Source organism: Rhipicephalus sanguineus, chromosome 6, assembly GCF_013339695.2.
Source record: "Rhipicephalus sanguineus isolate Rsan-2018 chromosome 6, BIME_Rsan_1.4, whole genome shotgun sequence".
Classification (NCBI taxonomy): domain Eukaryota; kingdom Metazoa; phylum Arthropoda; class Arachnida; order Ixodida; family Ixodidae; genus Rhipicephalus; species Rhipicephalus sanguineus.
Genome location: NC_051181.1, coordinates 101,552,410 through 101,580,325, shown reverse-complemented (window position 1 = coordinate 101,580,325; position 27,916 = coordinate 101,552,410). Strand labels below are relative to the sequence as shown.

The 27,916-nt window shown below is 46.4% G+C and overlaps 1 protein-coding gene across 1 annotated transcript; it reads right to left on the bottom strand.

Moving 5' to 3' along the window:
• Window positions 1–498: 498 nt before the first annotated feature.
• Window positions 499–26,689, bottom strand: LOC119397440 (transcription factor SOX-8). The gene is made up of 7 exons (XM_049416562.1): window positions 26,658–26,689; window positions 15,004–15,074; window positions 9,972–10,204; window positions 7,479–7,625; window positions 6,743–6,866; window positions 4,830–5,164; window positions 499–513 (listed from the first exon to the last, which is right to left on the bottom strand). Exons 1-7 carry the CDS (start codon window positions 26,687–26,689, stop codon window positions 499–501), a joined length of 957 nt encoding a protein of 318 aa, XP_049272519.1.
• Between the last annotated feature and the right edge of the window lie 1,227 nt (window positions 26,690–27,916).

Below are 27,916 nucleotides of genomic sequence, written 5' to 3'. Positions count from 1 at the left end.
ACGCACTCGTTGCGCACTTCTCATTGTGTGGAGCCTGGTTGTTGTTTTACTCGTCTACCACGCTATATTACATATGCTAACGCAATTCCTTGCCCGACGTGGCGCCATGGAGCAGTTTCAAACACCGGCGTGGCTGTGTGGTAGATTACTCGGCTGCCACGCAGAGGGCTCTGGCTCAAATCCCTCCAATCCGAGATATTTTTCTCATTTTTTTTCTTATTATTTCGCGCGATATTGGTTACGGACACCGGCGGCGGCGGACAACTACAGCACCAAAATCGGCTGTTGTGATCTCATAACAGCTGTCGCTGTAAAAGAGTGAAGGAGGAGAGGGGTAGGTGAAGGCGTCGCAAAGTCGCAGCGTCATAACGCCAGGGCACTCACGTGCCGCGGCTACTCCGACTGTCATGTGAGCAGCGGCGGCCTGCTGGGTGGGGTCGAAGAACCATCCGATTTGCCGGGCGCTCCCATCGGCTGCCTGTGGCAGGCCAGGGCCGTTCACTTGCGGAAGAGCTGCGGAGACACGGAGAAATCCATATTCGAGCTACGCAACTACAGTGTTACTAACACGGCCTCCCATCTATTGGACAACTGTTAACTACCACCGTTACTACCAGAACGTACCACCACCAGTCCTGTCGTTTATTGTCCTTGTTTCTTTGTGCCTACAGGTTTTTATCAGACCATGCACCACCTAGCCCAAGAACGCGTTTTAACCACCACCTACCACATAATAAGCAACAACAAATAAGCATACTAACTACTACGACAACTTGCCTCTGTGTGTTATGCCTGGAAACAATTTCTCTGCGATCCCCGACTGCGCTTTCCTTCTCCTGGCACTCACATTGGTTCCCGCTCGAACTGCAAGCACTTTTATCGGATAGTATAAATACTACGCAAATATAGAGAGAACCAATAAATCATTGAATATCCATCCTACACGTTACATTGCCTGCCCAGCCCAATTTATTTGTCTTGGGTGGGCCCTGAACCACTCTTTCAAATAATCATCGAATGGCTCCAGTATCGGAGTCTGTTGCCTCGCGAATCAATTGCCGTAAAAATTTCTGGAATGCGTCAAGAACGAGCGGAGTTACAGGCATTTGTCCCACGCTGTAAATGATTTCTCTCTTTAGTCCCGACGAGAGCGCTGGAAGCCACAGAGGGAGCGATAGCAGGGGGTAACGAAGTTACGTCAGCGCACGCCATGATCTGGGGCGCGCGTGATGAAACTCGGTTGCTCTCTCCCGCTGTGGTCCGTGTGTACGAGTGTGGCTACTGTGTAATGTCAGCACACTGTGGAGTGCGTCGCCGCCACGCGTTGGCACCCCGTGGCAAGAAGCGAATCCAAACGCCCTTCTTGAGTTATGTCGGCTATTGGCCAATAGCGTGCTATCTTTTGTTTTAGGTCAAACAGCAGGCGCCCCGCCCACCGAAGAGAGCGAGGACGGGCGGCCCTTGCATGAAGAGACAGTGTTTCATGTCAAGAAAAATCGGAATAATTGTTTACCTTCGTCTCCATACTTGAAAACTCCTTGACAAAAGCAATGCAATGATATGCAATTCTACGCAGCGTGGCCGCAACCAATTTCGAGTTCACAGCGAGTGGTCGTGTACTCACGCACGGCGGCGCAGTCTCTGCTGCAAGCAACCAGCGGGCTCGGCTGGCTCAGTGGGTAACTGGCCGGGGACTGGGTGGAGCTCACAGTCCTTGCTCTGGCCACCCCGCGCAGTGACGGCGGCAAAGCACTGGGGAATCGCTCAACCTGACCGCGAAATCAATCAATCAATCAATCAATCAATCAATCAATCAATAAATCAATCAATCAATCAATCAATCAATCAATCAATCAATCAATCAATCAATCAATCAATCAATCAATCAATCAATCAATCAATCAATCAATCAATCAATCAATCAATCAATCAATCAATCGGGGTAAATATAATCAGGCAGTTGGTAAAGTAGGGACAGCTGTATTGGTTGGTGCGGTAACGTTACTTTACTAAAATTGCGTACAGAACTTTTCGCTAGTTGACTAAGTCGTTAAGTACGTACAAGAAAACTCGCATGGTTCCTTATGCATTCGCCTAACACTACTCGAAGACAACAGCCATATTTCTTTCTCAGTCGATGCATTGATCCTCCCCCGCCCCCTGCCGAATGGTCTCTGCAAATGATGAAAGCTGCACCACACATTGGTTGGCACTGCGTCCGGGATCGGCCCACCTTTGACCAATTGAGAAATGTATGCGATGACGGCATCATGTGACGTCACGAATTTCAGCGATCTGTGACGTCATGATGACGTCATATAGTTACGTCACCATGACCCCGTCATATAGTGACGTCATCATGACCCCGTCATGTAGTGATGTCATCATGTAATTATTCTTGCATAACTTGTGTTGACGCCACCGAGGCGGCACGCCGACGCCGACGGTCAATTTTCGCGTTTGATGATGCATCTAAGGCTTTCGCCTTAATGCAATGACGCTTGGATGAATTTGGCCTTCTGCGTAATAAATATGCCGTCATTTAACTTCATTTTGCAGCATAGTGTTGCAATAAGATCACTTTGCTGAATGCACTGCATTGTTCGCCGAGACACTGGACGTGGCGCTTTCCGCAAGCCACGTCGAAAGTATAATTTTTATTTTCTAGAAATGACCATAACCGAAAACAAAATTGTAGTGTATTTCTAGAGCCTGAGTTTTGATTCTATCGATGCAAAAGCAGAACATGAATGACTTCAGTATAAATAGTTATGTAATTGTAATTTACTTGAGACTAACTGCTACAAAAGATCCAAATCAATGTATGACGACATTTTTGATGCAATAGGGTATCGAGTGGCTTGAAATAATGCGTAAGTTTGAAGCCTTTGCGGACAGTTTTTCATAGGTCGCGCCTAAAAGGCTTAAGCGCCAGGAGCGTACACAGAGAAAACGAGGAAACAATAGGACGTTTGGGCTTTGTATTCCGAGTGCGGCCGCGTGGCTGGTGGTGCGCAACACGCGTGTTCTCGTTCTGGACTCTGTAGGATTTCACGCTCGCATTTGTGCGAAGTGTTGCGTGAAAGTGCTGAAAATCGACGCACGCGCGGCTTAGCGTTGCTGAAAGCTGGCTTCTCCGCAATATGATGTTTGCTAAGAAGAAGCCCGCTTCACGAGCTATCCGGTGTCTTTATTCGCAAGAAGCGCCTTAACTTTAACGCTAGAATTGTTGGCAAGAAAAGTGTTCTAGCCAATCTGGATGCTGGGCATATCGGTGTCAAAGCCGGCAAATAACACTTAAGGGAAGCTTTGCGAATTCGGCCACCGATTTTCAGATTTACGCGCGACGTCCATCACTTGGCTGCAGGACGAGGGAACAATAGTGCGTCATTCAGTTTTTCGGGGCGCCGGTAAGCCTCTAGTCAGTTGGAAACCTAGGGGCCATTTTAATAATGAAATCTAGTGAGGCGTCACTATGCATACGGCCTATGTTGGGTGAAGAGCCGACCGATCTGTCTCACTCTACTAGAAGTAGCAGTACTAGTAGTAGTAGCCTCTATTACTACCATCACCAATAATAATAATAATAATAATAATAATAATAATAATAATAATAATAATAATAATAATAATAATAATAATAATAATAATAATAATAATAATAATAATAATAATAATAATAATAATAATAATGATGAAGGTCGTCTTCCTCTGTTTATTTCACCCACATTCTTTAAAGAGGTATGGCAAGATTTGACCAAATTAAACTACCGTACTTAGTCTCGTATTACCAGCATTGTTTAAATTCGCTTAGCGTTGACTAATGCGGACATAGGTTGGCTATCCGTTGTTTAAAACAGCAGTATTGTTTTCATTATATCTTTCCGGTGATCGAGTCGTCACCCAATTTTTTTAACAATCATATATCGCGCATAGGCCGCGCTGCTCCGACCGTGTTTCTGCTTTGTGCTTCGCTTTTAAAACAGTGCTTTTGACTACGACGTTAAACAGGCAGCGGGTACTCCTCTCAATTGACGTAGTTATCCCTTTGCGACAAGGTGTCCTCATTTGGAGGCGCGAATTCCTTTTGCCACTTCTGTGCTTTAGTCGCAAGGAAGAGGCCACAAACACAGAGCTAATGGTAAACTTAAGCATTATAGTTGCCACTTCTGGCTATATCACTTCTGGTTAATATAATTTGACACACGCGATCGCTTTGGTGAAGGCAGTAACGTGTTTAACGAGACATTGGACGTGGGGAGTTTCGGCAGGAATATCGAAACATTTTTTTACGTTTTTTCAGGAATGCTCGCTGCCAGCAGAAAGATATCGTGCGTAATTTGAGTGGGCCGTTGAATTCGGTTTATGAAGAAATGTAGCATGACTGATTGTACGTTGATTAGTTAATTATTTACGTTGCAATTACAGTCAATTCCTTTAAACTGCACTGTAATTTATTCTAACATTTCACTTGCTTTAAATTTGGTCTCCGTAACGCCGACATCAAATTAAATAAATTTCACACATTTACAGACAGTAGACCATAATGCGTGTCGCAAAAGGTTATAATGCTTACGTTGTACCTGCCACGGTGGTCTAGTGGTTATGGCGCTCGACTGCTGACCCGCAGGTCGCGGGATCGAATCCCGGCCTCGGCGGCTGCATTTTCGATGGAGGCGAAAGTGCTTCAGGCCCATGCGCTTAGATTTAGGTGCACGTTAAACACCAGATGGTCAAAATTTCCGGAGCCCTCCACTACGGCGTCTCTCATAATCATATCGTGGTTTTGGGACGCTAAACTGCTTAATTAATTAAAATTAATTGCTTACGTTGTACGGCCGTGCAGCCTGTCGACAGGATGCGGTGGCCGTTACGGCAGCAGTCGGCCTGCCCGTTGGCGTTGACTGACCGTCGGCCGGAGCGCCGGCCCGGCCAGCACCGGTTGCGCGTCGCCGGTTGCGGTGCGGCAGCGGCGGAGGCGATTGCGGAGGATGCGGAGGATGCTGGAATTCCGGCGTGCTCGGACCCTGGGCCGCAGACGTGCTCGGCGTTGGTTCCAGCTCTGGGTCTGCCGACGTGTCCTCCTTCACTTTGCCGGCAATCGCTTTGGCCCTTCGCTCCTGCTCCTTGCGCCGGCGGGCCTCGCGAGGGTTGTAGACGTAGTCTGCGGATTGACAAGCGCCGGGTGTTCTCGCTGTAGACGGTTTCGCTGTTTACAAACACAGACCCTGGACGGCTTCCGGTTTCGTGCACTGGCGTAGCATTGGCGGGGAACAAAAGCCTTGCCGGGTATAGACCGCAGATTTTGAACACTTTTCACCCTGTGCCTAGCCAAATATTTCAAATAAAGATGCTTCTAATCTATACCCAACATTACAAGAGTTAGTCCTTAACTTATGTGCCTTCCTTTTATCTGAAGGCAGAAAAAGGGTCTTTCCTTACTCACATAACTTAAAAACACGATTTCCGCTGCGGTGTTGAAATGAAAAACCGGAAGTTTCTTGGGGTACAACACGTGCTGCTACTACCGCAGTCTTGAAACCGTGTTTATTCACGTCATCGAGCTTCATGCGGCTAGTAAGATGAAAAAAAAAAACAATTAAGGAGAGAAACGGCACGGTGTGCGCTTTCTAGTAATGGGTAACCGACGCCTGTGCTCATGCATACATAACACACACTGCGCTTCAGCAACACGGGAGGTAGAGGTTCGTAGCCTGAGCCGCAAACGCGTGCGTCCCGCTGGCCTCTGTCTCGCAGGCGCTGCTCTCGCTCCACCAAGGCACGACATTCGCCCGTCGAAATCGCGTCCTTTTTGCAACGCATATTGCAGCAGTTTTGTTAGTCGGTGCTCTCGCAATCGAAGCAGTCGGCGGCGGAGAAATCCCGTTGGTGCACGTGGAAGCTGCACTACTCCGATGAGCCGACGCACGCTAACACGAAGCCAAAGGCAAAGAACGTAACTGCGTCAAGGGTGCCTCGGCGACGCCAGCGCGGCCAGTCTACCTCTCTGGTATCGAGACGCTTTAACCATGACCTCCGATATCACGTGCAATCTCGGAGTAAGCGCCAGTAAGTGTCGATGTGAAGCATTACTTCTTTTCACATCTCACAGACGGCGGCACCGCCCCGTTCCGCCTGCCGCGAAAGAGAATGTGTGAAAGATATAAGGCGCGTTCGCGCCGTGTCTAGCATCTCCCGTGTAAGCTTAGGCGGTAGGGCGTCGGGCGCTTGCCGTCGCGGCCGCAACGTCGTGGGTTCGATTCCCAGCGGGGTATCTTTTTCTTGTTTTTTTTCTTTCTCACCCGTTGGCGTCCATTTTATCAACGTCATATCCGTGACGGATGTAAGTGGTGGACCCCGGCATAAAACACTTTCGTGTTAAAAAGAAAACACTGGGCACGCATTTGAAAGAGTTAGTGCTGCACTGAAGCACTTCAGACGGGCTGATACCTGCATGAGGGTGAGTTATTCCACATTTAGCGCGGGACGGTAATATCGCTGCCCGAACGGTACGGTATTACCGCCAATGCTGAAACAAGACGTCCAACGAGATGCTGAAACAAGTTGCATCCTCTGCTCTAGAAGGCTAGACAAGACCAATCCGACCGACCGAATGAATTCTGACGCACCTACAGCTTATTATCCACGTATTCGTCCTTACTGAATGTAACAATATTGTAATTCATGTACCCATCATCATTATTATCACAATCATCAAAGTGCTGCGTGAACAAAAATGTACCTGGGTACCTCCTCCGGTGGACGGCAGCTGCTTCTGCCGCCTTGCGCTGATAAGGTTCTTTATCGGCAGCGCTGAGGGAACGCCACAATTTGCCCAGTCGGCTGCTCACACGCTGGTTGTTTTCCTGCGCAGGATACGCCAACATTAGCCCTTGGGTTTTACGTGCCGAAACCATGATATGAGAATGAAGCACGCCGTGGTGGAGTACTTCGTACTCCACCACGGGCGTGCCATACTATGCCACGATCAAAATATGGCCAAGAATCGAACCCGCGTCCTCGAGCTCAGCAACGCGACGCCCCGGCCTGTAAGCTTCCACGGCGTGAAGAGATAAGCATGGAGCGTTTCATCGTGGCTACACTAGTGAAAAATGGGTTTAATTGGCGTTATGCAATGCAGCTACAGCGTTAAAAGATAGCCCTTCTGTCGAGGGAATCAACAGCAAATTTGTATAATATTCCGCAGGTTCCACCTCCCCGCCTCTCCCAGAAGAATTTCCGCCTCCCCCGGCACAAAAAATTCTGGCGCTGCCACTGGCAAGAAGCGAAATATTGCAACAGGAATTAGCCAAACGATTGAAGAAACGTAATTCTTCAGCAAAGCTTCAATTCTTCGAGCAAAGTTTCACTTGCAGTAAACATGTTTCGAATTCCAAGCTGAACCTCCCGAGTGCGCTAAGGTAAACGCTCACGTTATGCGTGTGGCTCTTTTCAGAGAAAGGAAACGCCGCACGTACATTTGGATTCTCGGCAGCCACCAGTCGCCTCTTCTCCTGCGCAAACAGCATGAATGCGTTTGGGGGCCGCGGGATGCGCCACCGCAGCTGGTAGCCGTGCTGCGCTCCACTGCTCACCGAAGGACCTGCCATGCTGAGGTCGGTGGGCTGCGCGAAACACACATGTAAGCGAAAAATTCCGGCAGATCTCACAAGTTGTGGGAATCGATTTCATGCGAAGCAGTCAGCGAGTACTTCTATGCTGTCTTTTATGGCTTTGAGCCAAGCGTTACGAGGTGGATCGACGTGTTTTTTGTAAGTTTAGCAGCTGTGTGTACATCGTAGACTTACCAGGCACGTCGACAACAATGGCGTTTAAAGAGTACATACGTCAGTATTATCGAAACTAAGTGCACTTCATAGTGCAATCATGTGAATATCATGCATAACTTTCGTTAATGTATTCCTTCGAGGTCTAGCACTGCTTCAATATATAGCTTGCTGAGTCATAGGAATACAAGTGTAATGTTTATGAGACTGCTATAAAAGCGGAACCAACACTGCACCGACAGACGTTAATCTGACATGACGCCTGTATCGTTGGAGTACATATGTAGTGCTTATTGCTTTCTTGTAAAATTAGATAGCCAGCACCACAACTACAATTGACGTTGCACCGACGTTATGCCTGCATAGCTGTTTCTCCATACCAGTTTATAGACCTAGCGTGGCTGTGTGGTAGAATACCTGACTGCCACGCAGAATGCTTGGGTTCGATTCCTGCTGGGATTCTAATCTTTATTCTTTCCATTCGTCGGGCCAACGCTGCCGATGCCGGTTTTTCTTAACACTCTCGCATTTAAATTACCAATGTCTGTTCTCGCCGTTCCTGGGTATATATAAACTGTCAATCACCTGCAGTGCATACCGGTACACCGCGGCCCGTGGTAAACGGTTATGTGCCACACGTGCCTGGAGGAAAGGGTTTGACGACGTACGCGACAGGATTTTCGCGGTATTCATATCATGACCCGACAGTCATATTCGTCAAGTCCTCTTACCCTCCCATGCTAATTTTGGTCTACACCAAGTTAAGGAGGCGATCATAAGAGCACCCAGACGTAGGCGGCTAGACAGATAGATAGATAGATAGATAGATAGATAGATAGATACGTTCAGAGTGCCAAAGGTTCGCTAAGAAATGCTTCGCATTTAAATGTGATCTATCTATCTATCTATCTATCTATCTATCTATCTATCTATCTATCTATCTATCTATCTATCTATCTATCTATCTATCTATCTATCTATCTATCTATCTATCTATCTATCTATCTATCTATCTATCTATCTATCTATCTATCTATCTATCTATCTATCTATCTATCTATCTGGTTCTGTTTATCTTTGCTCTTTCTTCTATATATCAGGACAGGTGCACGCATCCGCTCTGAATCTTGGTATCGCTTTGCGATCTGCAGTCTGCTTTAAATGACTGATTCGTCTTGCTGCCTTTTCGTGCAGTCTGGAATTGGGAACTACAATTTAAATGTTATTGTAAGAAAGTTAGCGGTGCACTTGCCACTTTGCATGATTACGCATGCAAGAAAGTGAGCACTGGCGCAAAGCTCCTCCCCGATGTGCCGCGGCAGTTGCGTGCGGCGTTTAATCTGACAACGGGTCGAAGGCATAGGCAAGGATGATAACGGTTACCCTTTTGCTGCCGGCTGACGATAGCAAGCAATGACTGCTATATCTCGGGGCACAGAAATGCTAGAAGAATTCTTCCAAGTGGAACTGTGTAGAAACGCGAACTTCCTCCAACTTTTCAATACAAAGATGCCCGCTTGCTGCACTCATTAGAGAGTTAATTATTCAATCTTAGCTAATTGAGTGGCTGACAGCGATAATTACTGTCTCACTCTGTGTCCCCCTGGATGCATAACTTATCTGCAAAGGTGGTTTGCACGTTGTTCACAGTGCTGAAATTTAAGAAAACCATAAAGCTCAGCTTTGAACACCCGGTATATCTCAGTTAAGTGACGACGAAGAGTCCTAAGAATGTTCATTGTGGGCAAGGTGCGTAGCTTACGAAAGCGTTCGGCTATATTTCCTGTGTATAACGCTCAGTAAAGGAAGCAAGCTGAACTCCTTGTTTTACTGGAAATGTATATTGCGCAGTTTGCTGGTCTGTTTTTTCAAATTCAAGTCGTGACAGTATCGGTGATAAGAAGGGTGGGGATTTTACACGGTGGTGACCGCCCTTGCCTCCATAATGCGGCTTTTTAAGGCAAAGGAAAGTCAGAAAATAACTTCACATTAACGACTTCTTCGCCACCATTTTTTTTTGCACAAGAAGCAAACAAAGATGTCACTGAACTGAGCTTTGTGTGCTCTCTGGTAAAACTATACGCAACGAGATGTCGCTATAAGTGTTTTTACCGCCGTACACCTGTCCAATAGCAACCTTCACGGGCTAGTGAAAATTCCACACTGCTCTAATATTTCGTGTACCACATCATCCGGTGGTGTCGCCTCTTCTGCTGCTGCCGTCGCGGTCGCTGCGCCATCCGGCGAGAAATGGTGGTCCTCGGCAGCGGCGGAGACGGTGGCTGACGACGATGGCTGACCATCGCCGGGAGCATGGCCCATGGAGTCCAAACTGTCCAGAAAACCATCCTGGTCGAACGGTGAGCTGCCCACCGATGAGTCGTCGTCCTGGTCATCATCGTTGTCCAGGAACGTGGCTGCAGAGGCAGGGTCAATGCACCTCACCCACCACGTTTCACGCACTTCTGAGGTAGAATTTGCATTTTGTCTCGCATAATTAGTAGGATGAAGCAAATGTGTATGCATTTAATCGAGGGAAATGTACGGGAATGCCTAGTTGGTTTCTAATTTGTTCGAAAGGGTGTTTACCCACCATAACCATGGGTGGCACTGGTTAACACTCCGAGGGCTGGGTTTTCGCTCATGTGCACTCAAACACCCAGGAAAAGTGTACACAGTAGTAACGCTGCTATCCGCCGGGTAAACGGCAAAGCTTCTTGCATGCCATGTGGGGAGGGGTTCAGCACCAGCTACCGATGTTGTTTTATTACTTTTTTTTTCATTCGCTGAAGTCCACAAAACTGTTGGACCTTAGAGTCGTTGAGGCCAGTAACGAGTTCAGGAAAAAACAGAACGCAATTTTTTTTTCAGCATTACGACATACGGCGTGCACAGCTTTCAAGAACGACGAACTATGCACGAGTTTCGCATAGCATTTTTACCATTAAAATAATAGTATGATGATCATAAATATCATTATTACCAGTAGCATTACTACCATAAAGGCATATTTGAAAAAAAAATTGCGTTCAAGTTCTTCCTGTGACAATGTGTCCTTTCGTAAACACTACCGAAACACCTTTATTTCTACATTTCAGTTAATCTACAGATAATATTCACGCTTTCTTTGACTTTACCGTCGGTCGATCGAAAGATCAGAATAATTATACGCTCAAGAAAGACGCGTGAGAGGCTTACGTTTTCTGAGCTGCGTGTGTAACGAGGGCATGCCAACGCTATCAATTACTGAGTACGCAATCTTTTCTTATATGTATAGTCGTGCTAAGTGCACCCGTTCGTCGCTATTAACAAATACTCGTCGTTCTTATGTTATGAGTTGCCTTACCCTGACATTACCTCACGCACCGTCACACGTCGGCTACATCCACTGCACGCTATGCAATCTTCTACGACGCGCTATATATCCCGAATTCTGACTAAATACGGCTCGTATTTCTTCTGGACCCCTCTTGCAACGTTTCTGTTTGTATTGCTCAACGGTATGTGTCCCACCAGCGTGTTTCGATGTCCTAAGGAGCGCAATAGCGGAACGGAACGTCCCGGTGGCCTGTCACGTGCGGGAGAGTCACGTGACCTGGGAGAGTCACATGACCTGGGAGAGTCACGTGACTACCGCCAAAATTTGAATGGAAGGGAAAGGTTTCGCCTGCATAAGTATAGCTATTTTGCCAGTGTCGATTCTCCCTTGTCTAAAGGAGGGCGAGTAGCCTAAGCCACGCCGCTTCTTCGCGGCTCTCACTATTTTGCAGGTGTAATCCCTACTCCCATAAACTCGACAACGACGTGCATTTCTATTGATGTAATACGTGACGTTTCCGCTCCGATCACGTGGCACTCCGGCATGCGACGGCTACAGTCGCGGACAACTTTTCTTGGCACTGAAGCGAAAGGCTACAGAGCCAAACTGAGCGAATGCTACCGCTAATGAATGTAGTTCCACAACTGCGTTCGAGTTTTCTACGTGAGAATTAAAGGGAAAAAAAGCATTTTTGACAGGTTCGAAGTGCTTTGAGACAGGACGCGGTGAATACCTGTGGGAAATTTATATTTGTTTTAACTTATTCGCTGTCCTTTCCCGTTTTTTGAATGCGCGGGAAAGTCGCGCCTATTACGTGTACCACAAAGGCTAAATCGCATCTGCGTATTCAGGTGAGCGTCCCTCTCATTCTGACTCTTCCATCGACTCGCCTCAGAAACTTTTTACGTCGCCTAAGCAGACGAGCAGGGTGGCAAATTAGACGGTCTTGTTGACCTTCCTGCCCATTTCGCATCCCCTCTCTCTACTATGCGCAGACCAGCAAAAGCGAATGTAAAACGTGGTTTTAAGCGAAGCTAGACGTATTAAGTAATGCGGCTGCTAAGTCATTTTCCTGCAAGCATAGTCTCCAAGGTCGGTGGCCATGCCTGAAGAGAGGACTACGCATTTTTACGCCGATCAGCAAAAGTGACGGTGAGCGTAGTTTTAACCGAGCCCAGCTGTCTGACGTCATGCGCATTGTTAAGCAATTTTCCCTTCCTCCTTGGGCGCGAATCAGTTGGTCACAGCCGGCGTCCTATTCTGAACAGTGGACACTGCCAAATTCCGCCATATTATGAAATTTCGTTAATGGAGGTATTTTAAGTCAATCACAGAGGCCGCAGCAGCCCTCTGGGCCAATCAGAGTTGACAAGATGGCGGATTTCGACAATATCCGGGCAGTATCCATGGCTGGTCTAGAAATCCACCGAGTCGAACGCCATAGAACCCCTCCAATTTATCTTGCGTACGTCAACTTACGTGTCTGCAGTCCAGATGGCTTCATGGGCGATAGAGAGGCCTCCGGGCAGGTTGCACGTCAGGAACGGTAGGACCCGACCGGAGTCCGGGAGAGAGGACCTCGCTGTTGGCTTGAAGAGGAAGTGATGACTTGCTTGCTTGCTCCTCGGTGGTAGAAGAAGAACCTCGGTAGAACGTCGTCGCCTACGCTTCGGCACGAAGGAACGTTTTCACGCGAGGCGCGTGCATTCGAAACACTACGATGTGCACGCGCGCGCCTTCTTCTTCGTCGTCGTCGCTTTAAGGCTGTTCCTCGGAGAAATGGTTCAACGCACTCTGGTGGATCGGCCATGAGTTGGGCGATACAAAGGCTCAAGAAAAATTATTAAGTAAAGGGAGAAGGTTAATTGAATCAATGCTGTTAGCTGACAATTGAAAAATGCGATATTTACTGGTACAAATGTATACGAAATCTCCTGAGTAGTTTCGGGTGTTACAGTAAACAAATATGTCAATGTAAAAAGAAAAGGAAGAAGTTGGCGTTCAGGTATTGTAGTATCACGCACCAGAAGCGTTCCTGACGCTAAAACCAACGTTTCTAGAACCAAGTTAGCTAAAACCAAGAATGTCTCTAAACATTTGGCTAAAATAGCGCGAGAAAAGGAAGAAAACATATTGAAGGACCACGTGAAAAGTCACATGCATTTCAAGCTTTCCAAAGAGTTATTCCAAAAATATCCTCCATCAAGGCCTTTCAGATGGGCGTGGTGGCTCCCCAGGTCCTACAGATCATTCAAAAAGCCAAATACCTCAAAAATAACTCATTGGTCTGGTTTCATGCGCACCTTAGAAACATCGAGGGTGCCTCGCTTAATCTCAACGAGGAGGCGCACTCGGATGCACGAGGTTTGACTGACGCGTTATCTCCTACGCGACCCGAGCCTCTCTGCTCGTACAACGAAATATGCAAGCACCATTATCTCTCTAGAAGACTACTGCCTCTGCCACACCCCTCGCTATGTCACTCTCAGACTGCTACAAACAAGCACTTACCCGAGCCCTGCGGCACTGCACACAATGTACCCTGAACGGTTCCCAAGCCCGCACTGTCCCTTGTGTGGTGGTTATGCGGACTTCGAGCATGTCCTGTGGGGCTGCGCCTCTGTCGGTCCCCCTTTGACCCAAAAGGAAATCAAGGAACTCATTAAGGCCCAGGACCAGATCTCTCAAATCCTGGCCGTCCAGAGGGCCCGCGTGGGGGCCATAAGATTTAACCTGATGGTCCCCAAGTGGGCCTATAGCCAGGTGGCGTTGAGTTTACTCGCGTCCATTGCGGACCTAATAAAGTCGTTTCACTCACTCACTCACTCACTCACTCACTCACTCACTCACTCACTCACTCACTCACTCACTCACTCACTCACTCACTCACTCACTCACTCACTCACTCACTCACTCACTCACTCACTCACTCACTCACTCACTCACTCACTCACTCACTCACTCACTCACTCACTCACTCACTCACTCACTCACTCACTCACTCACTCACTCACTCACTCACTCACTCACTCACTCACTCACTCACTCACTCACTCACTCACTCACTTTGAACAAAACATGGCGGCACGCTGAAAAGGAATGTCCAACAGATCAACCCTGCCTGCAGAAAGGACGTACAAGTGACGTGAGCTATGGAATACAGCTGTGAACCCAAAGCTCGAGATTGTGGAACTGGGAACGTGCAGATCAGAACGCTACCTCCTTCAAACTTTCTAGTGAAGTATTAGCTATATTTTTACGCAAAATATGCTTGAGTCCGTTGGGTGTTTTTGAAACAGTGCAAGAAGTTTCAAATAAGATTCGCATGTAAATTTTGTTGAGGGTGTGTTTTACAAATTCAAATGTCAGTAGCACTGCCGCATCGCTATTCGTTTCGTTCTCGTGTATGCTTATTTCGCACCAACCCTTTCTTTTATTGATAATATAATTTTTTATTGAAGAAAGGCAGTTTACTAATACAACTGAAGTTTATCTGATGTATTTATCTTTAGTGTCCTTTAAGGCTCGTTCACACCGGCGACTAGCAACGGTCGCGCGACCATTTGCGACTGGAAGTTAAAAAGCGACTCAAAGCGACCTGCGTGCCAATTATAACCGTCACCATACAGAATTCACGTCTGCTCGCATTCTGGCTCGTATTGCCATTGCCCCGTAAAATAAGGTGACGTCCTGTTCCTGCGCATGTGATTGGCTCAGAGGTTTGCGACTACAGTCGCGCGACTGAAAAATCGAGCAGCGAGCGACTGAGCGACAGCAGTCGCTTTGCGACCAAAAGGGCCATTTGCGGCCATTTGCGACTAACTTAGTGGCGCGACCGTTGCTAGTCGCCGGTGTGAACGAGCCTTTAGAGCATTAGAGCACGGGGGCTTTGGTTACTCGTGTCTTCACGAATGGTTCCCATGGCAACGTTGGCCTTCTCCGTCTTCCTCGCACTCGGTGAGATTCGCCTACAGAAAAAAAACCAAAAACAAAAAACACTCTTACTTGCTGTGCCGAGTTCGAATACGGTCATCCAGAGTGACCGGCTGGATTTCTCCCGCAATTAATGTATGACGCGTTTGCCAATTTCAAGCGACACGCAACATGGATGGACAAACGGTTGACAAACGGTTTTTAGGCAAACAGTTCATGGGGAAGTATCCAAGCAAGCGATTTTTAGACAAACGGTCTGTAGGCAAGCGGTTTACAAGCACACGTATAGACGCTTGTTGCTGGCGCGTCGTGTACTGCATCCATTAATTTATCTCGCCTTATCTTGGTGTGAGTCTGATGGCAGATTACATCGGAACATTGCAGCTCGATTTTTTGTTTCCATTTATTTTTTCGAAGCCGAAGCGCAACGGAAACATCGAGCTGAGGGGTAACATAAGCGGTACACAACATATACATGACTCCACACGCAAACGAAACATACACGGAAGCATACAAATGGAACAGCAATGGAAACGCAAGTGAACACCCAGCGCTGCTTCGCATTCCCACATGGTTCCCTTTAGTGGGAGATAGTGTAACTTTTTTTGTTTCAGAGCAAAAGGTCTACGCCTCCATGTCTCTCAAGGTTATTCATCGCATCGCAATGACCTTGAGCAGCGGGAGCGCAAGTGTGGCAGGACAGATGTCACGCCACGGGATCCCCTGCGGAGAGGCGTCGCAGCTGCCCTTGCTCGGAGCCTCGTCGCTGCGGTACCACGTGACCAGGCGTATGTTTAAATGGCCCCTAAATCACCCAGAGGTCGAACTGTAGTTGTGACGTTGCAGTTATTCACGAGTCTACAGCTAACGCTAGCGTAGTTACGCGCGCTTGATAATCAAAACGCGGCCCGTGCGCGTTTCGCTCTTTCCTTCGCTTGGCTCCGTTCGTCGGCTCGTCTCCCCACCTCTCCGAGTGCTCATGCTTAACTTTCGAGAAGAGGGAGCAGGGAGCAAGCGCACTTTTTCTGGCTACGCCCCCGTCATAAAGCACCGGTGCAGGAACATCATGGCGGCGCCGGCAGCCGGCCCTTTTGGTTCTTCGTCTTTTCTACAACTTAGGAAGCGTACACTCTCATATGCCCGCAATCTCTGTCCGCATCTTTTCGTACATTAGTTCCCTCGAGACGATAAGCCAAGTCTCTGTCAAGTTCAGCTAAATCTAGGTTACCTAACGCGGGTGCGATACATCAGCCTATACAGACACCCCTTTTTTGCAACAACACAGTTTTGTTCCAATGCATGAAAGTCGAGGTCAAGTAAAATTTCAACGGGCAAAGGAAATCGTCAACTGAGATGCCAGCTTTGGAAGAAAACTTGAGCCCAGCCGTACTCATCTATGCTATTTTCAAGATATTTTAGCAGTAGAGAATGCGCGAGGCATGTTTCTTCTTACCACCACGTGGTCTGCGTTCACTGTTGCGTTTGTGGTATACATAGGGTCGTCAGCTCCGAAAAAATAAAGATTGCTGTTGCTAGTAGCGTTGCGTGTGTATATTCTTCGTGCCTTCTTTTGTCCTTGTGTCGAGTTTGCGATGCAACCAGTTGCTTCTAATGATCTACCATCAAGCCCACTTTGCGACTCTCGTTCAAAGAACATTCCTTTGACGTGGGTTCCGCTAGGCAATGCAACTTACTTTTGCGAATATGTCTCACTCAGCGGTTGCATCTTTTTAGAACAGGATTAGGATGATCCATTTTCTCAGTGCAACGTATGTGGGATACTATTAAGAGTGAAGTTAGGGCACTAATAAGCAAGTTTAAGAACATTCGCTGTATATGGCTTCCAGTTAGCGAGCGGCACATTTCTGCAAAAATGATCAACTTTCTTTCATTCAAGCTTTACTCAAGACAATTTACAATTGCCTTAGTAGACGCAGCAAAAGGCCCGAAAGGTGCCTGACTAGGCTACGTCACCCAGGCAGCAGCTGCAGCAGTGCGATATCCGTCATTCACAATTTACATAACTGCAAGAACACAGAAGAACCATGAGGAAAACTACTCTTTTCGCTTTGAGAGGACAAAATAACAGAAAAATGCAAAGCAACAAACAGATGTTCACATGTGGCAGTATCTGTTTAAAAAGGTTGTACGATATACATTATACAATATTTTGCAACACATCAATACATAGCTTAGCACAAAAACCTAAGACTCAGGCAATATTAATTCTTTTAGTTGCTTTTTAAATTGTGTTGGGGAGATTCTATTTTGCAGTAGGTTTGTTATTCCTGGGTATTCGTTTAAGATGTCTGGTATTTATGTTCTGGTATTATGCTTGTTTTTGGAGCAATATCAGTGGAAGAAGATAAGCATAGTGAAAGTTAAGTGGAAATATGTTAGGAGTGATATCAAAACTGTATTATTGATAGTTATAAGAGGATGTGCCGAAAGAGGAGGACATTCGTTCGACATGTGCTCCAATTAGCGCGCGGAACCATTTTTTCCAATATTGTTCCGCTTAATAAAACATACATTGAGCATACATATTTCAATGAACTCAGTAGAATGTCCGCTTTTAAAACGTTTTTCTACGAAAGCAGCAGTTCTAGCTCTGTGTTGGCACCTGCGACGTGGAAATATGTGTTAGAATAACGAGCCTGGGCTTGCGGATAGAAGAGATGGCGACGCCCCGTCGGGGACCGCGAGAACGGCTCGGCGCTGCTAAACGATCTGGACGCAATCGGAGAGCGCGCAGCTGTAGGATCGTTGTGAAGCACACTAGGCCAGCGGGCCGCGCGATGCTCGCTGGTGCGGGTGTGAGGTGTCGCCGTTCCGGCGCCATTCTATATGGCAGAAAATCGGCCTCCGTGCTCGTGACTCCGCCGGCATCCTGCAACCGACACCGCGGTGCATGGCGCATGGACCGGCGAGGCGCGACGCTTGCCGCTGTCACGGAACACGCGCGTGATATGGCCATGGGAAAGAGCCTGCCTTTCTTGTTTTCGTGTCCGGGTTATGCTCATTTCCTGCGTGTGTAGTGATAACGTGACAGCACTCTCTTGCCGCGACGTGAATCCGAAACGAGGCGCAGTCATCTATCTATCTATCTATCTATCTATCTATCTATCTATCTATCTATCTATCTATCTATCTATCTATCTATCTATCTATCTATCTATCTATCTATCTATCTATCTATCTATCTATCTATCTATCTATCTATCTATCTATCTATCTATCTATCTATCTATCTATCTATCTATCTATCTATCTATCTATCTATCTATCTATCTATCTATCTATCTATCTATCTATCTATCTATCTATCTATCTATCTATCTATCTATCTATCTATCTATCTATCTATCTATCTATCTATCTATCTATCTGGTGGCCGCGGCGCGACAGATCATGTTGTGGTTGTCCGGTATATGTTTTTCGTGATGGGAGTTACCCCAAGTCACATGCAGTAGAGAACATTACGAAATAAATGGACATCAACCAAACACATGAAGATGCAGGTAAACTGCAACAATTAATGTGCGCGCATTTGTTGTCCCTTGTCCAGGGTCTGGTTCCCTTGGAACACAAGGCTTAAGTTTGGCTTCATCTGAGAAACCTGCGTCTAATCTCTCGATTACCAAGACGCACGGCTTGGTGATATGCACGTTATTATATACTCACTTTCTTGGAACCAGGGGTGTTCGATTTCTCACAAGAATTACCGTAACGCAGCTGCTTAAGATTAAGAGGTTGGTGGGCTCGCGAGATGGGGGTTCTCTCTGATCCCTGCAAGAGACCAAAGGTTTCTTCATAGAGACTCAGGAAAAAAGAAAAAAAAAAGAACTTCAGCTTCCAAGCAATGTCACCCAATTGTGCGGATATGCGTTGTTCAAATTAGGCAAATGGAGCTATTAGAGCCCGCGCGCGAGTGCAACCCGAAACTTGCACCGGTCGGGTGCAATGCTACACCTCGGCGGCGTCGGGACGAAAGCTCGCCACAATGGAAGGGATGCCATTCCCTCTAATGAGCCGAGAGTCATATAGATGCGCACATCGCCCGTCCGCCCACACACATATTGGCAAGCTGCGAAACCGGATATCCATTCGATGGAGCGCGTTCTGCGTTACACAGCTCTGGATAACGCAGGTGAAGCACATTGTTCCGTAAGGTACTTCGTTATCATTTTACGTGTAGCTTATAGTGACGAGAGAAAAGCGAGTGGCTATTGCTACGAAGAAGTATTCTCGCGTGCTATGCGAGACATGTCCGGTGAGAGCACGCCGGGAATCTATTAATCATGGCTGAAACGCAGGAAATCCCGTAAGCTCGTGCTGCGTGTCTCCGGTGTTCGGTGTCTCGAAGCACGCCTTTGCTTTCTACGCGTCTGTATGTCTAAAGAAGATGGTAAGCCTTTAATATCTCGTGATTAATATGCTCCGAGGGATCGAATGTAAATTAGAAAGCCGCACGGGATCTTCTGAAAAAAGAAAACAAAAATATGTGAGAGTTTGCTTGCCATGTTTTTCGTCGGATTGGTTGCCTGCTTGAGAAGTCTGTAGTTGAACGCCTCTATAACGAAGAGACCTGTATAACGAAGGATACCGTACAGTGGCATAGCCGGGGGGAAGTGAGGGGGGGGGGGTGAGCTTTCCACCCCCCACCCCCCCCCCCTAAAATTTTTACGTTTTGCTTCGTTGTAACGGCACATACTCGTACGCCTTAACGTCCTGGCTACACAGCGAACGCTAATTCGTACGCATACGTACCTTTACAACGAAGTGATCATTCATAACGTTATAACGAATTAAGTCGAAGTTCCCTATAGCACTTCGTTGTGAGAGTGTTTATTTGGTCTCAATAACTCCCTGAGTGGCATTGCCCCTCAGGGCAGGGGTTGCGCCAAGAAAGGGGGCACAGTCCGGCCCCCTCCCCCCAACTTCATATAATTCATCGCACATCTTGTATTCTGGGAGCAATATAGGGATTTTCTTTTGATCATAAAAAGACATCGAGGTGGAGGCAGATGAGCTAGTCGTCTGCAAACATTTTTCGCGGTAGCTGATGGCGTCAAAACAGACCTAAGTAACAATGACTAAATTACTGCAGAAGCGTGCCTTGAAGCTCACAGCTGTTCGTCAGCGCTTATGTTGTTTGTTCCTTCGACTTAGTGCCATTTTCGTGCCGTTTCATCGCAGAGTAAATTGCTGAATGTCTTTTTCAATTAATGACCTGAGGTTGCAAGTTTCAGTCACCAAACTGAAGCCAGGCGGTGCCCCAGGCTTGGCAATCTAGCTCAAATCCGGAGAAACGTACACTTGTTTCAAGGTACCCATACGTTCACAAAATTTGGGGATGAATGCGCCAGTTTTTCCCGCCCTGTTTGAACCTGAAGCACCCTCGGAAAATATGTTCACTTGATTTCTTTCGGCTGGCTTTCACCAGTTGGTCTCCAGCCTCAGCCTTCATTGTTTGGCGCGGCGTAGTTCGTCGCTATACAGGCTCGAGGTCGAATCGCGGTTGATAATTATCGGTGCACCATCGTACAGCAATGGGAATCGAGTTAGATGGGCTTCAACAAACCAGGCGTCCACCGACCGACTCCATATACCAATGGACAATTTCAGCTACAGTTTGCTTTTGCTGAGTTGTTGTGTTGAACCCGCCACATTAATCTCGCCTTCAACCCCCCCCCCCCCCAAAAAAAAAAAAAAACGAGCGAAAAAATCTCGCCATCATGGTCTCCCCAGTTTCTGTTTTCCACACGATCGTGCTGACGATTTTCATTTGCATCTCGTTTGAATTTCTTTCTTTCTTTCTTTCTTTCTTTCTTTCTTTCTTTCTTTCTTTCTTTCTTTCTTTCTTTCTTTCTTTCTTTCTTTCTTTCTTTCTTTCTTTCTTTCTTTCTTTCTTTCTTTCTTTCTATTTTCGATGACCGAGTAGTCTTCGGTATTGCAGCACAGGATCGTATTTATTTATTTATTTATTTATTTATTTATTTATTTATTTATTTATTTATTTATTTATTTATTTATTTATTTATTTATTTGCTTTTCTGTTTTCATACACACCTCTATCTCTATTATGTCACCCGCGACTGCAGCGACTCCGGTTCCATGAATCGCCTCCGTTCCCTCTTCTTCTTCGTCTTTTCTTTTTCTTTTTTTTTCTCACCAATATTCTAAATTAAGCTGCTTATGTAAACAGCTCGCCAATGAACACTTCCACTCGCTTTGAAAGCGAGAGCCTCTGAAAGGTGGTCGCCTTCCAGGGCTGAGCATGAATGGGCGAATATCCTGGCATTCCATTACGATGCTTTGAGCAGTTCCTGGATTTTAGCTGCTGCATATACACATGGGTCATCCTATGAATATTTGTACCCGTATTGCACTTTTGTTTTAAATAGAGTTACTGTATATGCTACCTTTAGGTAGCAGAGTTGCGCATCTGTCTTTCAAACGCCGCTAGCAGCCATGCATTGCAGAGAAGCTGACGCTCGGGCCAATTTGTGTATTTCTCGACGCCGCCACTGCAGCGAACTTAACACTAGCCATCGACAGCCAATGTTTATCGCTGGTCTTCGACACGCCAGACAGGTTAATCGGCGACACGGTAAGCATGTCGCCTGCAAAAATGGAATGCGACTTCACCGCATAGCTGTGGTTGCTAGCCGGACCTATGCGCAATTCTGCTACCTAAAGGTAGCATATACAGCAACTCTAGTTTTAAATAGAGTCACTGTATATGCTACTTTTAGGTAGCAGAGTTGCGCATAGGTCCGGCTAGCAACCACAGCTATGCGGTGAAGTCGCACTCCGTTTTTGCAGGAGACATGCGTACCGTGTCGCCGATAAACATGTCTGGCATGTCGACGGCCGGCGATAAACATTGGCTGTCGATGACTAGTGTTAATTCAATTCGCTGCAGCGGTGGCGTCGAGAAATAAAAAATTGGCCCGAGCGTCAGTTTCTCCGCAATGCATGGTTGCTTGCGGCTCTGGAAGACAGATGCGCAACTCTGCTACCTAAAGGTAGCATATACAGTAACTCTAGTTTTAAATAGCCAAAAGCGCCCCCTGTCTTGTATGATACGGATTGCCCTTTCCGAAGTCCCGGAGTGTCCAGGCCCATCGAGCCCGGCTAACTTTCGTAAACAAAACTGATTTGGCCTCGCGTTTGTAGACATTTTTCTGTGTTACCAATTACTTTTGTCCCCGTCTATGTTATTTGTTTTACTTTTCTCATTTCTTTCCTCTTTCATTTATCCTAACTTCCTTTCCTTTATCTCTTCTCTCCTCCCGAAAGAATAGGCAGGCGTTGTATCAAGTGTGTGTGTGTGGGGGGGGGGGGGGGGGGCACAAGTTGTCAGCTTGTTCCCTTCCTATTTCTCCTGTGTACCTTTGTGTATGCAAATCCAATAATAATAATAATAATAATAATAATAATAATAATAATAATAATAATAATAATAATAATAATAATAATAATAATAATAATAATAATAATAATAATAATAATAATAATTTATTTTTGTCACCTTTGTAAGTATTCGTGTTTTTTTTTCTTTTTTTTCCCCATCCGCTGCAATTGCCCTGTACCTTGTTGCCAACATTGCTTATCTTTTCCCCCCTTCCGCGTCCATAATATTTCTTGTTTTGTTTTTATGTACCGGTATTTGTGCGCTCTAGTTAGGGTTACCGTAGGTGTTACTTTGCGCCAAATAGGCTACTTTACGACCCCGTCCTGTGACTAAAGTTTTAGGTTGGCTCCGTGGCTTCTTTCCGGCTACTTTAAACTTCTATTTTGATTCATTTAGTAGCCAACTTCCACCCGCCACGATTGTCTATAGTCGTTATGGTGCTCCACTGCAGACCCGAAGTTTGCGGGATCGAATCCCGGCCGCGGCGGCCACATTTTCGATGGCGGCGAAAATGATATAGATGCCCGTTACTTAGATTTAGGTGCACGTTGAAGAACAACAGATGGTCAAAATTTCCGGAGCCCGGGCGTCCCTCATAATCATATAGTGATTTCGGGGCGTTAAACCCCAACAATTATTATTATAAAATGATAACTAAACAGACAATAATGCCAAAGAAAGTATAGGAGATGTTATTAGTTGTAATTAGGATAAAGTGTGAAGAAAGTAAAGTGGACGAAAAGATAACTTGCCGCCGGCAGGGGCCGAACCTGCGACCTTCGAATAACGCGTCCGATGCTCTACCACTGAGCTAGGGCGGCGATCATCCTCCCGTCCACTTTATGGGGTGTATATGAGCATTTAAACCTAGGAGTGTTAGTCAGCGCCTGTCGCGGCCATGGCGGCGAGTGTGGAACACTCTTTTTCTGCCTTGTGGCGTCACGTAGCACGTGATCTTTTTACGAGCTGGCAGCTGACCAATAATCCCTCGGCAGGGACCAATGGTCCCTGCCGGCGGCAAGTTATCTTTTCGTCCACTTTACTTTCTTCACACTTTATCCTAATTACAACGAACAACATCCCCTATACTTTCTTTGGCATTATTGTCTGTTAGTTCTCATTTAATATTGTGTCTAACTAAGAAACGAGCCCTTAAAAGTCATCATCGTCTTTCCAACAATTATTATTATTAGTAGTAGTAGCCAATTCTCTTACTTTATGCCGATACAATAGCAAGAAACTCCTAAGACTACCCAATGTTATCTAGCTTTTGTGTCGTGTTGTCTGACGCGCGATGTCCCCCGACCAGCGGGCTGGTGTGCATCGAGGCGGCGCGACTGCAAAAATGGAGTGACAATTGCAAGTTAGACATCACGAAGTATACGACGACACAAGAAAGCACGCACACACAAGAACCGATCTTGTGTCTTCATATTTTGTGCTGTTTAACTTGAAGACGTCGCACAAACTCGCCCAAATCAAAGCACTCTTATACAGAGTGACAGAATTGCACGCATTTGGCCAAACGCGCTTCTATACCACGCTTATCACGTTGCTCGCCATTGAGTTTCTTAAGGTTATTGTGAGAAACTCTGTGCAGCCTTCCACTTGTGCTCACGCAAGTTTCTAATGCTGCTGCGCAATGAGCGTTCTCGTGTGAACTTGACAGAAACAGAGATCCGCAACGAAATCTAGTTGTACTGTTCATTATTCGCCAGATTTCACTACTTGACGCCGGAAAGGTATTATGGCAGCTCTATTAATCAAATGTTCAATGTTACTATGGCAAGAGCAATATCTACTATCGACAGCCAATGTGCAGGAGCTCTGATATGGTATTAATGAATTTATTCATCGGCGACTCATTTGTGGCTTCGATATCAAGGGAGATGAAGAAATAACTGAGATCCTTATTGGGTTTTCTTGCTAATTCAAAAGCATGGTGTGTTCAATAACACAAAGCATATTTCACAGATATCGCTTTCGTTCTATTTGTTTACAAAATTTAGCGCTAAGATTAAGTGGCATGGCTATTTTTGGCTACTTCTAGCTTGTGCTTTGTCTCCTTTTCAATTGTGCCCAACGGAGATCCTGACCCTAGTCGCCCATTTCGTTTGATCTCTATTCTAAAGTCTCATTTGAAACCTTCTCATTTGAAACCTAACTTCCTTCTTCGTTTCTCTCACTTTTACGTATGTACAACCTCCAGGGCTATATAGCATAAATGATTCATTCGTTTTGAGAAACGCTATATATTGTCACGGGGTCGTGACGTCGACGAAGGCAGCAGTCAGCAGGCCCGAGATGAAACTCTTTATTTGGTCGAACTTGTGGCCGGGAAACTGAAAGTCAAACTACAGCAATACACTGATAGCGGGGAACGGAGCGTCGACCGTCGATCAACTCACAAGCGGTGAAGCGCGTCGACATTTATACATGTGCCGTCGAATATTCCAGCGTTATCGCTGGTTGTCGCGCATGCTCTAAAATAAGCTCGAGTGTTCACGTCTTGCGCGCAATCTTAATTAACAAAACGATCTACAATAATCGCGAAGCTTCTCGAACAATGAGGCGCGGTTTGCGCTGAGCGTTGCTGACAGTCTTTTTGGGCGAAAACCGAATACAGCAAAAGTGATAATAAGAAACGCACGTGGCAATATTCAAACATATTACACGTACACGCATGAAATATATATGAAAAGAACCACCAACTCACCAAGTTTATACACCTTGTACGAATGTTCAATATGTGCCCCTTTGGTGACTCATCCAGACGATAATCGAGCTAATTCCATACATTTTGTAGCGTAGTCCTGTCAGTTGTCTGCATTTCAGCTCTGATGCGTTCTTTGAGCTAGACTAAGGACTGCGGTAGTGGGGCTACGTGGACAAGGTACTTAAGGTAACCCCACAGGAAGAAGTCGCAGGACGTTCAATCAGGGGAGGTCAGGGGAACCATAGGCCATTCTCGCCAATACGCCCAATCCAGTGATGCGGAAGTTCATCGTTTAAAATGTCACGAACTGGGCTGTGGGAACTTGGTGGTTCTTTTCATATGTCTTTCAGGTGTGTACGTGTAATAATTTTGAAAATATAGCCTTTTTCAAAACAAATGAATCATTTTGTATAGATATGCAAAATTTAAAAATTTAGATGATAGAAAAAGTCGAACACCATCTTCCCCTTGGCTATACCAATAAGGGAATCCTTGCTTCAGTCCTCGCGACGTGTTCCCGCAAATCCTTTGCATTTTGCAGCTTTCTCAAGCAAATTTCATCTCGGTCATTTTCATGCACCTCCTCGCCCCACAAATTGTCGCAGGTTAGAGCAGCGCCGCCGCGCCTTCGTGACGTCACACTCTGCAGCTCATCCATGCTACATAAAGGGTAATTCAAAGGGATCAACGAGGCTTTCGCTTGAACATCCCGTTTTAACCACTCCACCACGCGTTGAAGGCAAGCGGAATGACGAAGCGAGAGAACTAGCGCTGACACACTAGTTAGCTTGGGTGCGCGCGCTTCGTTGGAAACGCTTTGGCGAAGGGAATGGGGGATCGCGCGCCTGTAGGCAACGAAAAGAAATAGTGAGACAGAGAGAGAGAGAGAGGTGCGGCGACAGGGAAAGAGCAAGATAGAAGCACCGCCAGAGGAGGTCATGTTTCCCTGCATATGCGCCGGAGACTACATGACACCATGCAACGCGTAACGCGAGATACAGCTTCAAAAAAACACGCCCACCCACGACTATAACCGCCATTACCTCCTTGCTTTGCTCCGGACGAACAAGCGTAAAAGCAAGTATTTTGTCTTTTCTTTAGTTTTCATCTGGTATCCCGTCGTCTCTCTCTCTCCCCCCGCGAGTACTTTTGCGATATATATTTGTCTCAACTTGTGTAATGTTGGTTCGTGGTACGCGTTTTTTTTTTCTTTTTTGACGCAATGTCGTTGGCCTTTGATTTGTTTCCGCCGCCCGAGGGGAAAAAAAACAAACAAAAAGCTATAAGATAACGAAATGAATTAGGGGACGTAACAACAAAACAAAATAAATATTCCTCGCGAAACGCGACACGGACGCACGCGCTTATGGGCGGACAGAATGAGGAGAAGGCGGTGCCCCGTCCCAGACAGTGGTGAAACGCAAGTTCGGAAATTAAAAGGACCTTCTCGGATTTCCCGGGCGACCATGCCTCGTCGGCTACTGCTGCTGCTGTTGCTGCTGCTGCAGCGACATGTGTTCCACTCCAGCATTCCCTCCGTCACTGTGCTCTAATTAAAGGCGAAAAGAGAAAAAAAGAAAGAAATCGGCGTTAATGTCGACGGGAACTAACAAAGAAACCGAAGAAGGCGGTCTGTCGAGGAAGCATAAAAAGATGAGCGAACTTGGGTAAAGCGAAGCAAGAAATCGCTTTTCTTTTCAGCGTTCCCCTCCACCCCCCCCCTTTTTTTTTAAATTCTATTCCGCCTCATTTTGAACCCGAGAATGCCTCCGTCACTGGACACCAGAGGGCGCTTGCGGCGCTGAGGTTTCACAGCCCCCTCCCCCGCACACCACTACTCAATGTGCTTCGTTCGCTCTACATTTCTCTATGCAATCATTTCTCAAAACAGAAATTGCGAAGTTTAGGGTGTTGTCTCTTCTCTCTTTCTCTCTCTTTTTTTCTTTCAATAGTCGTTATTCCATTCGCTATCACAGAACAATGATGAAGAAACAATGGGTCTCTGACGTCATTCGGGGAGGGTTTACTCGAGAAGAGCCTGAATTTCACAGGTCGTTAATAAGGGACTAGTCTACGATAGTATGACAAGACTCCATGTTACCTTTGAATAACTTGCGCCATTTCGAAAAGAGAAAATCCTAAATGTCTTAACTATGAAAACGCCGAGAAGTAACGAGACTGAAAGTACAGGAAAATATTTGTGGTCGTGCGCTAAGGGTTGATGAGCCATCATTATGGAACCTCGTGATCTACAACAATCTCACGCGACTTGCGTGCCGCTCCTGGATGTCTTTAAGGGACAAAACGAAGTGAGCAGAGATATATTCGCACTGAGACGGTCGACAATGGATATCGTGACCAGAAACGTCAGCTTCAGTTCACGTTGACAGATCATGATTTAGTTTACCCCCGCGACCTCGTCGTCCAGTTTCTGACATGGAAACGCGGCGTTTAATTTCTCTGCTTGAGAGTGGCAGTTGTCTCCCCTGACCGATATCGCCGTTTGTTACATGCACTTACGTGTGCATTCGCATGTGCACATGATTACTCTTCTCCAGCATTCCATTAGAGCATTTCTCTCACTCTCCCTCTCTCATTGGAAGAATTGAACGCACCTTCCGCTAAAATAACCGTACATTAAACGCAATGTGTATATTCCACGTAAACGGATATAATAGCCGATATATATATATATATATATATATATATATATATACTAGAGGGGGGCGGGGGTGCACACA

Excerpts from the sequence above, each read along its gene's own strand:
- LOC119397440 (XM_049416562.1), bottom strand. The coding sequence starts at position 26,689 with ATGTCGCTGCAGCAGCAGCAACAGCAGCAGCA. Across the intron at positions 7,626-9,971 it reads CGACACCACCGGATGATGTG|CCCACCGACCTCAGCATGGC; the intron begins GTACACGAAATA and ends TGTTTCGCGCAG. Across the intron at positions 5,165-6,742 it reads CCACCGGAGGAGGTACCCAG|ACTACGTCTACAACCCTCGC; the intron begins GTACATTTTTGT and ends GTCAATCCGCAG.